Here is a 14,993-nt window from a genome sequence, read left to right on the forward strand (position 1 = left end):
GCAAGTGATATAAGGTGGCAATGAGGTGGCCATAAAGTTAAAACATAAGGATTCGAGCCCAAGTTTTCAGGTTATTTTTCTCAGAATAGTATGTGAAAACCAGCTATTTATAGTGGGAAGAAGACAGATGTTGAGTCTATAGTATGTGCAAGCAGGATGCCTAAGTTCTGGGGCAAATTCTATAGAAATGCTCATCTGGAAGTTGAATTTCAAGATTCTCCTCTTTATTAGAAATCTCTTTTCTTAATGTGTGTATGTGTATGTAAAGAACATGCAATAGCACAGAGTGCAAAATGGATAGCAATTTTGAAAAATGTGCATTCTCAAATTCTTACAGGAGTAGCTATGAAGACTTACTTTTGAATTTGTAAAATAATCCCTCAGTTTAGGTTTGCTGGGGTCAGCATTATAGAAGTTTTCTGTGAGTGGAACAGCAATTCCCAAAACAGATGGTGGCCTGTAGTTCACCTGTATGAAAAACAACACATTTTAATGTGGAAAATTTATTGATTATTTGAAGAATTTTTGCAAACAACTTAAATCGTTAGTGGGACTGACATAAAAATGTGCAGTGAAAATAATTTAAATAAAATACAAAGGGTAAATAGTAAATAGATATTAATTGGATATGCAGTGATAAAAGATAAAACATAAGTAAGCACAGAAAGGGGGGTCAATGATTTGATATTTTCTAATTGGTTATATAAATTTATTTGTATGATAATTTTTGTAAATGAAAAAAGGGGGAAATTATATGATGAAAAATAAGACCGGTTTGTATCATCTCCCCAACCCTGTATTCATACACTTATTACCAGCAGCACAGATTTCTTTTTTTTTTTAAAAAAATTATTAAGGCTTTATTAATACAGATAAAAGAACAAATTTAAAAAGGAAACTAATCTAAATGAAAACAGAAAGAGAAAGAGAGAGAGATGCAATCCTCTCTCAAAGGTAGATCTCAAGCCGTGTCTCACACATAAGGGGGTGGCTCCTCCCAGTTCTCACCTGGGAGCTTCCCTTCTTCCAGCCTCCCACCCTGGGAGACCTTCCCTTCCCTGCCTCTCACACAGGGTCCTTCACCAGCCAGCCCTCACCTTCATGTGCATACACCCCCTCATTGACCCAGAGCAGAGGACATAAAAACAACACCAGGAGCAAGACCAGGAGCAGGGAACAACACCAGGAGCAGGGAAAAGAAACATGAAGATGAAAATAATAAAAGAGGGGGGGGGAGAAAGGGGGGGAAAGGAAATAAAAGGGCTTCTGATTCAAATATCCTGAGAAAACCTCTGCAGCCCAGATGTAATGAAGGGACGCAGAGGGCATAGCACTGCACATATTGGAAACTCCCTGATGCAGTCGCCATGGGCGGAGGCATCTCTGTTTCTTTTAAGATGTATCTGAATTTGGACTTAAGAAACAGACGTGTTTTGGAAGAAAGAGAATGGTAACCTGCGAAATGAATTAGGCACTGAGTGCCAAGGTTTTGATATGAGAACTCTCATTATCATAACTGGAATGCTACGTGATTGAAGGGGAGCTTTGCTCTTTTTTTTACATTATTTTTGCTGTGCTATGGATCAGCAAGCCTTCACTGAAAAAGAATCAATTATTTATGGAATGAAATTACTAATGGATTACAACTATATAGGGAATGCAAGAGGGATTCAAGAAGAACTTATAAAATTTTTTACGGAGTGCTTGAAAGAATAGACTGTGTGGAATACTGTGATGATTGGTAACATTGCCAACTAAAGAGAGCTCTAATTCTGATTTATTACGGTTTTGGTGAGACATCAACTTGTTAGAAAAAACAAGGAGATAAACACTGGAAGTTAATCAGAAGTCGCGGCCGGACCCTGGATTGCTTTTGGTTTCAGAGAGGCAAAATGGAACTTACCTACGCATGAGGGGCAATGTTGAAGAAAATTGACTGATTACAACATTAAGGAAAAGAAGAAGATAAACAGATACTTCACATAGCTACAGAATATAAATTCCCTCTGCAAGTTAATGGATTTGGATTTATTAAACACGATTTATTAAATCGCATCAGTGGCTGCTAGAACAAAGGATTAAGATCGGAATTGTGGAACTTGGACTAATTAAGAGAATTGGCACAGGATCAAGGAATAACATCAACTCCTGATATCCAGAACACGGGATGTTTAATTCAGAACTGTTTAGTTGGCTCTTTTGATTGTATTGTGATTTGGCATGATTTGCCATTGAATTAATGTGGCCTCCATAGGATTGTTATTAATGAAACATTTAAAAAACTGATTTTTTAAAAAAAGACAGTTGGAAACGTTGACCCTGCCTTCTATCAGAAGAAAAGTTAGCTTTTACCTGTCTGCTTCACTGACACAGATGCCAGAGAGTGTAGTGATGTCCTCAGCATCGCTCTCTGTTTGATAGGCCACACTTAAATCCATCCCACTCAGGAGTCTTGTGCCTGGGTGGGGCTTTGGAACAATGCATCCTGGGGCTTCATAGAACAATGGGTACATCTGTGCCCCTCCCCTGTTCAGAACATTTAAGAAACTAACATATAGGATTTAGGATCCTTACCGGTAGCTGCTTTAAAAGTCTGGCAATCGCTGAGCCATTTGGTTCAGCGCTGACATCCTCAACTAGCCAGTCCGAAGGAGAGGTTTTAGCAGATAGAACATAGTGCATTGATTTAAGATAGGAGCAGGAATTCTTCAGCGTTAAGACAAGACTTAGCACTTCACATCGGAGAGATCCCACTGCGATAATCACAGCTATGGTGGTTTTACCCTAGGGATGTTTATGAAAAGGCATAACATTACTTGGTCTCCAACACAGATGAATATAATTAGCTTCTCATCATAGGATGGATCTACACACAGGGGGGAAACCCACCATAAATAAGTCAGAAATTAAATCATTATAACAAAAGAAAACAAACACTATGGAAAATCGCAAAGAATTTTGTTTGTTTGTTTTTTCTCCAGCACTATTTGGTGTTGCATGTTTATAATGCATTTAAAGCGCTGTTTTTCGACTAATGTAGCTGACTCCATAGAGCAGCCAGGACCCTACAGTTTTAACCTTAGGCCCTTCTGCATGTGCCTTCTCTACAAGACGTCTGGAGGGTGCCATCACAAATGCGGGCCTTTTCTGTGGTAGCTCCCCATTTGTGGAACGCTCCCCCTAGGGAGGCTTCCCTGGCGCCTTCATTGCATATCCTTAGTTGCCAGGTGAAAACGTTTCTCAGGCGTTTGGGCTTATTAACATTTTATAGCTTTTAAAATGTGCTTGTGCTGGTGGGAGGGGGATTGCAGGCCCGTGCGCAGTGTGCCTTGGGAACTGGGAAGTAAGCAACAAAAACGACATGAGAAGAACTTGGAAATAAATTGGCCATGAGGTTTTGGCATAGGCATTGGGTGTGTATCCCAAATCATCCTACCTGACTGCTGGATGATTAGTCACAATGTCAGTCCTGGGTTAAGGGTCCCCTCAAGATGCTGGTAAACTAAGCTGACAGCCCCTGGCCACTGAACGGAAGCCCTTGGCCCATCACCCGCACCTCACGTCATCTGGACCTTCGGATTTCAACCCAGACGCCTTTACCAGGGTACCCTGAGATTTTTACATGTCCAACAGGAGAGGCTCCCTCTCACCCCAGGTTACACTAAGTATCCAACCCAATGCCTTTTCCCAGCACACAAGCTGGCCCCTCCCTGCCAGCTCACCACCAAACCTACTAACATCTGCAACCAATTCCCAACACATCTAGCAACCAAGTCTCATTACTCTACAATTTCTAGGGTTCTGTGAGGAAAGCCATAGCGTAAACTGGTCTAAAACCAACATAAGTTTGTTTTGTACAAAAACATGGGGAGAAGATTTTTGGAGTCTGAATGCACATTAAAGCTGTGTGTACTTTATCAAGGTACTCTGAAAAGAGCTGGCAGCATGTTACCTTTTCAAAAAATTTACTATGAACAGTGATATCGATTAAATTGCTATTGTTGTCGTCAAAATAAATTTTTGTGCTCACATCCAGTAGAGAAGGCCTTCCAATTGCAATGTACATTAGCCTATTATGAAACACATTATACGCTGTGGAAGGAAACAACAATGAGAATGATGTTTATTTCCAATATTTCTTTCCTGTAGAACAACCTCACACAAAAGGTAAAACTTAGCTCCACTCTGAGACTGCAGTTGGGTTGAAAAATACTTGAGGATTTTGGCTGATTCCAGTGTACCCTTACTTCATATACATCTGTGTGCATATGTACATCAAAATGAGAAATCCATATGAAAGATCTACAGGCAGGATGGGAGTCAATAGGATAAAAATATATGTAAAATACATTTTGTTGAATTTCAGTTAAATTATTAGAGGGAGGATTATAACTTATAAAGAGTTGTATAAAGATCTGTAGGCAGGATGGGAGTCAATAGGATATCCCGCTAGTTTCAAAATCTATATGACATATACATTTTGAAACAAACCTTTCTTCAAAATGAAGGGGAAGGTGTTCAAGTGGTTGGTAGGTGGCTACCTCCAAGCCCTGATTTTCTGGGCCCATTCCAGTTGGGTCTCATGCCTGGTTCTGGCACAGAAACTGCCTTGGATGCCATGTGGAGTGACCTTTACCAAGACAGATATGGAGGGGAGGTGTGACCTTCTCAGTTCTCTTGGAGTTCTCAGTGGCTTTTCAGTACCATTCATCATGGTACAGTCAAACCTTGGAACTTGAACGTTGCCGAACGTTTCAGTTCCTGAATGCCAAAAACCCAGAAGGAAGTGTTCCGGTTTTCGAATATTCCTTGGAACTTGAACATCTGTCCGGCTTCCACTTGAGTGCAAGAAGCTCTTGCAACCAATCGGAAGCTGTACTTTGGAATTTGAACGTTTCGGAAGTTGAATGGTCTTCCGGAACAGATTACGTTCGAGTTCCGAGGTTTTGTAGAAAGCATCTGACAAACATAATGAATAAACAGATCTGTTCTGAAGAGTTTATACAAATGGGATTACTTCATCGGCATTTAATTTAACTAAAGGTGCTTGGCAGGCCTCATCCTGTTGTCATTTTTGTTTGTTCTAGCAACAGCACTATTAGCAATCAAGATGAATTCCTTGCAAAAAATAACATATTAACATATTAACAAAATAACAAGAAACAGGTAGATTGTGCTACTATTCGTCAACAGAAAATGGTGGGGGGGAGTTCGGAAATAAAGCAAGTTTAAGCTAACAATAGGAACAGTAACACAAAGGGCAGAAACCTAAATGTGAGACAAACGCAGCCAAACAGACAGAAATGTATGATGGCAAGACCTCTATGCTCAGCACCCACTGGCCGGCTGGGCCCCCTGCGCACTAACTCTAACACGTGTCCGTAAAACCAGCTACAGCTTAAGGCAGGCAGGAACCCCCAAACCTTCTCCCCAAGCCCCAACCACGGCACTGGGCAAGAGGTGCAGATAGCGAAGGCTGGCTGCTAACAAAAGGGGGGGGGGAGCTGGAAAGGGCGGCAAGGAAATAAACCCCTCAACAACAGATTCCCCAGCAGGTCAGGCAGAGGGGGAATCCCCAACGGAAACAAAGCAGCCAAAAACCACGCACAAGCAGGGGCAGATCGGTCAGTTCAACAGTAGGAGTCAGGAGAGGGGAGGCTGCGGCAGATCAGTCAGTTCAACTAACTCTAACACGTGTCCGTAAAACCAGCTACAGCTTAAGGCAGGCAGGAACCCCCAAACCTTCTCCCCAAGCCCCAACCACGGCACTGGGCAAGAGGTGCAGATAGCGAAGGCTGGCTGCTAACAAAAGGGGGGGGGGGAGCTGGAAAGGGCGGCAAGGAAATAAACCCCTCAACAACAGATTCCCCAGCAGGTCAGGCAGAGGGGGAATCCCCAACGGAAACAAAGCAGCCAAAACCACGCACAAGCAGGGGCAGATCGGTCAGTTCAACAGTAGGAGTCCCGAGAGGGGAGGCTGCGGCAGATCAGTCAGTTCAACAGTAGGAAATTGTGGATACCGGGGGGGGGGGGGGTGGCTGGGAAAAGACGCAAGAGTAATAAGGAGGAACACAGGCACAGACACTCGTGGGAAATGACGCTAGCTTCCAATTAGGGACAAACAGCAGCCTGATGCAGCACGCAGCCGAAACAAAGCCAGGACACAAGCAAACTGCAAAGTGGGCAACGCCGAAGCAACCGAAAACACCCCCGCCCCAACCGCAAAGATACTTCCCTGCTTCCAGCTGACGAGGACGGACGACCGATCTGGAGCGATCTGGAGCCGGTGCGAGGAGAGAAAGGGGCGAGCCAGGGCAGCCCTGACCTTACATTGCCCTGGCCGGCCCCGCCCCCTCGCCAGCCGATTGGCTGGCCCGGGGGAGATGCATAATAATTAAGGCCGGGGAATCCCTGACTTTCCCGCGGGGCTTCCCAGCCCCGCGAGACTGTGGTCGCGGGCGAGAGCCCACAACCCCACCCCCTCTCAAGCTCGGGAGTGGCTTTCTAGCAACAGCACTATTAGCAATCAAGATGAATTCCTTGCAAAAAATAACATATTTTCCAATATACCATCAATTAAGGATGGAATAAGCAAATTGAAGGCATTTGCTATTTCAATGGCTGAATTAATACATATAACAAATTGGACTTCTCTTTGGGTATACAGAAGACAGGAGTGCCTGGCGTGCTCTGGTCCAAGGGGTCACGAAGAGTCGGACACGACTAAACAACAACAATTGGGTGTACAAAGAAATATAAAATGTTATTGAGTGCAAATCTAGGACTTGCTATGTTTTGAAAGATGGAAATATTAAGATTTATTATTGCAAACAGAATTCTGTGTGGTGCTTTTTTTAAAATATTTGTGAATATATCTGCCTTTTAATTTATTTTTGAAGGATTTTTAATGGAATATAGTTTTGGATACAAATGACCAAATCCTTCTCTCTCTCTCACACACACAGCATGTAACATCTGCAAAAATTATGGAAGTCAGATAAGCTTTGATAGTTTATTTGATAAATCTTGGTTATAATTATTTTTATTATTACATTTTTAAAAGCCGTTATGCATATAAAAATATATGTAAAATACATTTTGCTGAATGTCAGCTAAATTATTAGAGGATTATAATTTATAAAGAGTTTGCTTTCATATGATTTCAAACACTTTCAGACATTTTATAGAGAATACTGAAGAGCGGAGAGACAAGAAATATATGCAGTCTTACCTACATTAACTGGAGTCACTCTGAATTTAAATTCCAGCTTTGACCCAATATCCAAGTATTTAATGGCATGGCGTGGTAGGTCATCAAACTGTTGTATTGTATATCTACATATGTCAACAACAATTTTCCATTTTCTGGCATTTGCAGTGCCAAAGTCATACAAGAACCACCTCCCAGGTGGAATGTCTGTATTTAAAGGCACCCTATTAGGCATAGTAGCATCTCCTAAAGCATTTTGGTCATCCACAACTTGAATAATGAAGAAACTGCTACTGCCTGGAATCACCACTGTTTTCTCAAGATCGGTTGGTTTAAATATATTCACACCTGGAAAACAAGAAAATAATGAAAACATCATTCAATGTGCAGAAGCTGCATTTCCTTTTGTTGTTGTTGCTGCTGCTGCTGCTAGGAATATGCTTAATTTACACAAAAGATAAACTGATCTGAAGCTATGGCTTCTTTGATATAAAGTTTACATTCCTAATTTTTGACAGACTGTCACTACCTGTGTGGCTCTCCTAGTCAACAGCAGCCCTGTAACTCCCACAGCTCATGAAACTTTCTATTTTGCCAGAAACCTCAGAAATGAAGGCAGTGTCAAGTGAAGGCTGAAATCTCATGCTTCATTCACAGGCTGGAAATTGGGGGCTCTTTCTCTTCTTTTTATGGGGCTACCAGATTAACCCCTTACCTTACTTTTCTGGGATACACCTTCCGTACCCTCCCTTCATTTTGCCATTTTGTCTCCATAAGAAAAGTATGAATTTACACATAATTGGAGACTGATTGGCTGGCTGTTGATTTCGGAAGGGGATCTAGTAGAAATAAAAATGACCGGATGGCGAGGAACATATAAAAGAGGCTACATAGGAAATTAGGAAATGCTGGGCATATTCATTAGATGAACAGTATTCCCTACAATTCTTTTCCTATATATTTCCCCCCTGACGTGTGATTAGCATAAGCCAAAGACCCTCCTTCCAAAAACTTTTCATTATCAGGTGATGCACAAACCTGGAGAAGTCAGCTGAAGCCTGTATGATATACTGCCTCCTGTAGGGGGCAAAACTCTTAAAGTATTTGCTGTACAAGGGCTAGCAGTTTTAGATTCAACAGGAAACCGATCTAGAACATCTACCAGTACAGCTGATATAAAGCCCGGAGGAGCTGGCGTCCTAAAAACCTCTCTGATTATACACGATCCTCCTGGCCTAAATTAAAAAGAAGCATACATTTAATACCACCTTGATGATGTCAGATCACACATCTAATGAATTTTAACGAATTTTGACTAGTTCCTAAGATTCCCTTGCTGGAAAATAGTGCTAAGAGAAAATTGTGATTTCAAGCATGTCAGCTGGCACAGGGCTGCTGTTCAGCAGCTATTTCTGATCTTTTGAATCATTTTGATTTTGTATTGAATTGTAGTAATTGTTTGATGAATTTGTCTTTAGCTTTATATTCTCCTGTGCTTTGAATTTACTACCATGATCACAATGTCTGTTAACTTGTAATGGTATTATTGTTACTGTGAGCCACTTTAAACTCAACATTTGTTGTGGGGAAAGCAGAATACAAGTATTAAATCAAATCAAAATCAAATGTATTTCTTATCACACAAAAATACCCCTTAATCTCCATGTTTGGTAAACCTAGTAGGTGCAATACTTCATGGGCCATATTATCTGAACCTGTTCCTTCTGGCTCTAGCAATATCACATCCCTGGAAGACAGCAGATTCCAGCAGTCTTTGCTCCCAAATGTGGTGGTGGGTCCCCATCCCCCCCAGATGATGAAGTCATGGGAAACCATGTCATCATCATACACACTGCAGAAACCATTTCCAATTTCCTACGACACACACATCACCTACTGATATATTTTTGAAGCCTACAAGTTTTGTTTGAAACTTGTATTACACAGTATACGTTGCAAATGTTAGTACAAAGTGGTTCTAAGAGCAGGCAGAACAAGAAAGCGGCAACCCTCTGAACAATTTAACCAAATTAGAGAGATGCTATTTTGCTATATTCTGTAAAATAGCAGGGTACATTAAAAAGAAAAACCCAACAGAACAAGACATTGCTTGTTAACAAAACATATGCTGTTATTGATACTTACCCATAATCTAATCTTTTGCCTCTTTGCAGACTACTGAATCTCTCATCTTTTGTTATCATCCGTGGCTTGTGGTTTAAAAGTAACATTTGCTCTTCAGTGATATACTGTACAGCCAAAGGAAATTCAAAACCTAAGTCAATATCCTGGAACAAAGTGAGAAAATTAATTATATTATTTTTTTCATGCGTTTATAGATAAAAAACTTGCTAAACTAGCTTAGGAATAAATGGGAATTAAGAAGAAGAAGAAGAAGAAGAAGAAGAAGAAGAAGAAGAAGAAGAAGAAGAAGAGTTTGGATTTGATATCCCGCTTTATCACTACCCAAAGGAGTCTCAAAGCGGCTAACATTCTCCTTTCCCTTCCTCCCCCACAACAAACACTCTGTGAGGTGAGTGGGGCTGAGAGACTTCAGAGAAGTGTGATTGGCCAAGGTCACCCAGCAGCTGCATGTGGAGGAGCGGAGACGCGAACCCGGTTCACCAGATTACAAGTGTACCGCTCTTAAACACTACACCACACTGGCTCCACACCACACTAAGGGATAATTTAATTTATAATAGCAATCAGAAAAGAAATTGCTTAGAAACTGGTAATTAAGCAGCACAGACATAGCTGCAGTAATCACAAAGTAATACTGATAGTACTAAATTTCTCCCTAGTTTCTCTTAAATTTCTAATGAGTACAAGACTATGTTTTTAAAAATTAGTATTTGCTCAAGGTCCTGAAGATAATGGTAGGAGTCAGTTAAAGCTAAGCACTTTCAAGTCCCACTTGAAAGAAGTGAAGGAATTGAAGGTGGCAACTTAGTTGAAGCATTATGTGACTTTGCCTGTGCTAAGGGGGTGGGGCAAACCCAATGGTTTTCTGGAAGTTTCATTAATGCAATCCCTCGGCATATGGGGCACATATACAGGTAATATGGTTCGGATTGAGCTATTGGGACCCGACTGCGCCGCTGAGGCCCACCGCCTTTCAAGGTGTTGCTGCCAGGCCAGGCAGGAGAAACAGCCAATGCCCAGACTGCCAGCTTTAATGGTCCTTCTTGGCAGGGAATCGACCAGGGTTCCTGGGACTGGGGAGAGATTTCCTGCAATGACTGGAGCACGTGAGACCAGAGCTTGAGGGACCGCAAACGTCGGCCCCACTCCCCCCCAGAAAGCAGTGAGCAGCTATTTTTTTCAGGAGCCACAGAATTGTCTTTCTTGCTGTAACCCATTATAATGGTGGCTTTTCTGAATTCAACTTTTAATGTTTTTTAAAAAAAGAATTAAATCTATTATAAGGATATCTGGATAGAGGTGAAAAAATGCTGGATTAATGACTCCAGTGTCCATTCTAGCACTAGCTTCCTACTTTGACATTTTGGAAGAGTGAAGGTTTGTCCTTAACAAGAACAACAATTATTACAATCTCATAGACATTTTTCATTCACGCATCAAAAGCATCCTTAACCTTCAAAAAAGTGTCCACATCCACACTCGTCTCTTTTACAAATGTGGCAATTGAATCATTCAGAGAAATATGATTTAATATTCCCAGGTGGTCAAAGTACATGTTGAAGATACCCTTTGCTGGAGGGATAAGCTTGGCATATCTCAGTACACCTACAGAAAAGGGGAAATATAATAGGTTTCTGTGAATATTTGGAGAGATCAACAGCTCTTCCAACCCATATTTAATCAATGCAATAAGGAAATAGATCGTTTTGACCAGGAAAATGTATATCTAAATTATGCAACTTCTGACAATAGTTCCTAAGGGCCAAGATCTAACAAGGCCATATGTGGTCAAATACTTTGAAGCATGCAAGGAGGTGTTGTTCCTTTTTGGGAGAAGCTCCTTGTGCCTCATGGTCTGAATGGATTGATCTGCAGTGGAGGGTTTTGGAAGGTAGATGCAGGGTGCTGCAGCAACAAATGAGTGGATTAGGAGTCCCCAAGATCCACTAGAAGATTGCAACAGCTCTTTGGATCCCAGCCAACCATGCTACACTATGAGATATCAGCAAGCAGAATGCATAGGGCATTTATTCCCTGGAGAATAATGTGAAAATAGGGGCATCAGGAGGCAAGATAATAGCCTTTGCTGTTGGTCACCCAAGTTCCTGCAATCTCACTTAAGGTAGAAGTCATAGAAGATGCAGTGCATCTATGTCTCTAGTCTACATGGTTCTTGGTTTGGGCACCCTTAGGGCTCCCTGGTTCTGCCCAGCAGAGAGTGAATTCCTTAGGTGCATCAGGTGCTTCCACTTGTTTCTCCCTATCTAGCTATGAGAACACAAAGGTTGGGGAATCTGGTTTCTTAGCCTAATCTCATATTTGAGTCTTCAAAAACTGCAGGAGACTCCACTTTTTAATGTTTTCCTACCTGCCTTAGTGTAGTAAAGGTTTGCCGAGTCAGTCACAAATATAATCGCTTGGGTGTAAACACATGAATCTACCTCTATAATCGTCTCAGAATTTAAGGTGAAAAATGGTATAAAAGTGCCGCCTCCATCATAAGAAACCCACACCTAAAAGGGAGGGAGAGAGACAATAATGAATATTGTATAAGAGATCTTTGTTGGCATCCATCTGTCTTGAGAGACAATGGAATGCGCCTCTAGGGGTGAAGTCAAACCACTGTGTTAGCAGCACTGAAGTGACCTAATAATAATAATAATAATTTATTATTTGTACCCCACCCATCTGGCTGGGTTTCCATAGCCACTCTGGGCAGCTTCCAACAAAGATTAAAAATACATTAAAATGTCACACATTAAAAATTTCCCTGAACAGGGTTGCCTTCAGATGTCTTCTAAATGTCAGGTTTATCTCTTTGACATTTGATGGGAGGGCGTTCCACAGGGCGGGTACTACTACCGAGAAGGCCCTCTGCCTGGTTCCCTGTAGCTTTGCTTTTCACAGTGAGGGAACTGCCAGAAGGCCCTCTGCGCTGGACCTCAGTGTCCAGGCAGAATGATGGGGGTGGAGACGCTCTTTCAGGTATACTGGGGTGTTTAAATGTTTAATGTTTTATTATGTTTTTACATACGTTGGAAGCTGCTCAGAGTGCTGGGGCAACCAAGTAAGATGTGTGGGGTATAAAAGTAGAATTATTGTTATGGAATGGGGCATTCCTATTTTCATCGGAGAAATGTTGGAGGATGTGTTACTTCTGTGTCTTGATTCTCAAGGGAAACACGGCCGCAGGTTGGGGGTCTGGAACCCCCAGAATCCTACTACCGCTTGACAGAGGTTGGGGGTTGGAATGCCACCTTTGTACACTATGTGCCAGTTGTTAATACACCTTCCTTCTTACACACCTGATTGCCATATGCATACAGAAAATGGCTGTTTGTGTGAAAATACAATCCTTTTGGTATAAATCGCGGATCTGGAAACCAGAAGGCTGGGAATTTTCTTTTTTTATTCATGCTGCCGTCTGTTAACTTATGCACTGATATCAATGCCCGATTCTAGGAAGAAAAAGAAGGAAACACAGTTAAACATATGCATTATCAAAGAAAGAAATGATACAGCAGAAACACAGTGTCCAAGCAGAGTGTTAGAACTGGGCAGGTATAGTTGCCTAACAAGAGCCAATTTATACTTGGTTAAGACCTTCTCATTGCCAGGAAGGCGTTCATTGAAGGGAAGGCCCTGGTTCATCCCTTAGGCACAGCTAATAAGCACTTTCTGAGAGGCTGGGATCTCTAAGTTCAGAAAAGAAGCTGAGAAAAGGGAACATACATGAAGTGCTGGCTCAAACAGCTGCCATATGGAGCCAGAACTGCACTCAGATGGGCAGAATGCCCTTCTGCTGCAAGAAGATCAAGTAATCCAAGTATGGATTTCATTTTCTTCTCTGCCACACTGCTGCTTTTGCCTCTTCAGAAAGTCCTTGTTAGACAGGCCTCAAAGTCCCAGCAGGAGTGAAAGTTTAGCCCTGCGGTCGTGGTTGCCCAGGGTCGTGGGTGCCATGCCGCATGCTTGGCCCTGACACCAAAATTTGTGGGTGCGTGGCCCCTTCATGGGGAATTTTGTGGGTGTTTGAGCACCCAGGGCCCCAGGGAATTGGCACCTATGAGTCCCAGATTCGGGACGTTTAGTTCGCTGAATGCCCTCGTGCCTCAGAGGGAAGGAAAGTGCCAAGAGCAATTAGACAACAACAACACCCTTTTACTGACCTTAAGAATGCAGTAGAAGAGGTGCCCAGATGCAATCTATCTGGGCACTTCCTCTGCCTTCTAAGGGGCAATCAAAAATATATTGCCTAATTATTGTTCTAAGGGAGGGAGAAGGCACCTGTGGCATTTGTAACTGACAAAGAAGAAGAGATGTTTTAGAAAAGACAACAATTGCAGGGATCAGAGCACCAGAAGATACAATGCCTCATTTTAAAATGTTTCCTTTTTAAAACATCACCATAGCCATTGTTTTGGAGAAAATATCCAATATATATATTGGAATCATGGAACTGAAAGGGAACAGAAGGATCTATATTCTTCAGAAAGGCATTCATAGACTACCTGTGAACTTAGGTGAACTGTGGAAGTTTATGTGTTAATTAGTTAATTAACATCCCACCACTCCTCCGGAAGGAACTCAGCTTGGCAGTGGGGTGGGGAGGGAGTTGAGGCTATTGCAGGACACAGGTTTGATATTGGTGGGTCACCCAGGGAAAATGGGGAGAGGGGGCTTTCAATCAGTTGTCCCATCCATTGCGAACTGCCCCCTTTCTAATTCAATTAAAATGCTTTCACCAAACCATAAATCAGATCACAAAAATGAGAATCCATTCTAAACAAGAGCAGCAAATTGCCATCTGTTCAGAGTTATCAATTAAAAAGGAGTCCTTTGATGCATTGTACCTGTTGAGATAACAAAGCGATGCCAGTGTTCTGTTCATAATCAACGAGAAAAGAAACCACCCGTCTAGAAAAGTGCCCTTCACCTTTCATTTTGTGAGGCAAGCAGCTGTGCCATTTTTGAAATGTATCATTGCTATAGAAACAAGTGGATTCCTGTTTTTTAAAAAATAAAAAACAAGAAGAAAAGGATGCAAAGTAATCGATTTGGAAATACATCGTTGTTTGAACTTAAAAGCTTTGCTAAAGAATCCACTGAGCTCTGAATATACAGGAGTGGCTAGTGGGAAGGGGCAATGGACAGCCACTGCCACTGACCAGGAGGGAGAAGTGGAGGGCCAAGGCAACAGAAAGGTCAGAGCTGTACGGTGCACCAACATGATGATGTTGATGATGATGATGCACCCATGCAGCAGTGGTTTCCCCATTACCTTGCCCCTCCTGTCCTCCTTCCTGGTAAGTGGCAGCAACTCGCTGTCAGTGCTCCACTCAGCAGGCCTCTCCTGTATTAAGCAAACAAGAAGCAAAGCAAGAAGATTTTACAAGAGCAAGGGCCAAATTGCACATTATTGATGCTTTTAAAAAAGTACACACAGGTCCTACTAACCAAACACCATGCATTCCCTGGAAATCATTTGATGGGCAAGCATTCACATCATTTCCATCAATTCCTGTGCAAATGTTTCTAACCGGTCTTTGTATGATCCCCCCCCCCCCAATCCTGTCTCTCCATGGTTTCTTCCTGAGATGGCTGCAGCTTAACAGCAAAAGAAAGACTAAGTGGGGGA

At 42.1% G+C, this 14,993-nt stretch overlaps 1 protein-coding gene across 10 annotated transcripts in view; it reads right to left on the reverse strand.

Annotated features, from left to right (window-relative positions):
• LOC310674812 (cation channel sperm-associated auxiliary subunit beta-like) overlaps nucleotides 1–14,993 on the reverse strand; it is a 41,825-nt gene that overhangs the window by 6,379 nt on the left and 20,453 nt on the right. For all 10 annotated transcript variants that reach the window (XM_083434553.1, XM_083434557.1, XM_083434554.1 and 7 more), the window contains 10 exons: nucleotides 14,209–14,361; nucleotides 12,661–12,813; nucleotides 11,724–11,868; nucleotides 10,809–10,960; nucleotides 9,356–9,498; nucleotides 8,249–8,445; nucleotides 7,232–7,558; nucleotides 3,953–4,092; nucleotides 2,575–2,784; nucleotides 358–468 (listed from right to left, as the gene is read on the reverse strand). In XM_083434553.1, the coding sequence (XP_083290679.1) occupies nucleotides 358–468; nucleotides 2,575–2,784; nucleotides 3,953–4,092; nucleotides 7,232–7,558; nucleotides 8,249–8,445; nucleotides 9,356–9,498; nucleotides 10,809–10,960; nucleotides 11,724–11,868; nucleotides 12,661–12,813; nucleotides 14,209–14,361 (1,731 nt within the window). The remainder of the gene's footprint in view (nucleotides 1–357; nucleotides 469–2,574; nucleotides 2,785–3,952; nucleotides 4,093–7,231; nucleotides 7,559–8,248; nucleotides 8,446–9,355; nucleotides 9,499–10,808; nucleotides 10,961–11,723; nucleotides 11,869–12,660; nucleotides 12,814–14,208; nucleotides 14,362–14,993) is intronic.

This window comes from Podarcis tiliguerta (genome assembly GCF_965153285.1).
Source record: "Podarcis tiliguerta genome assembly, chromosome: 1".
Classification (NCBI taxonomy): domain Eukaryota; kingdom Metazoa; phylum Chordata; class Lepidosauria; order Squamata; family Lacertidae; genus Podarcis; species Podarcis tiliguerta.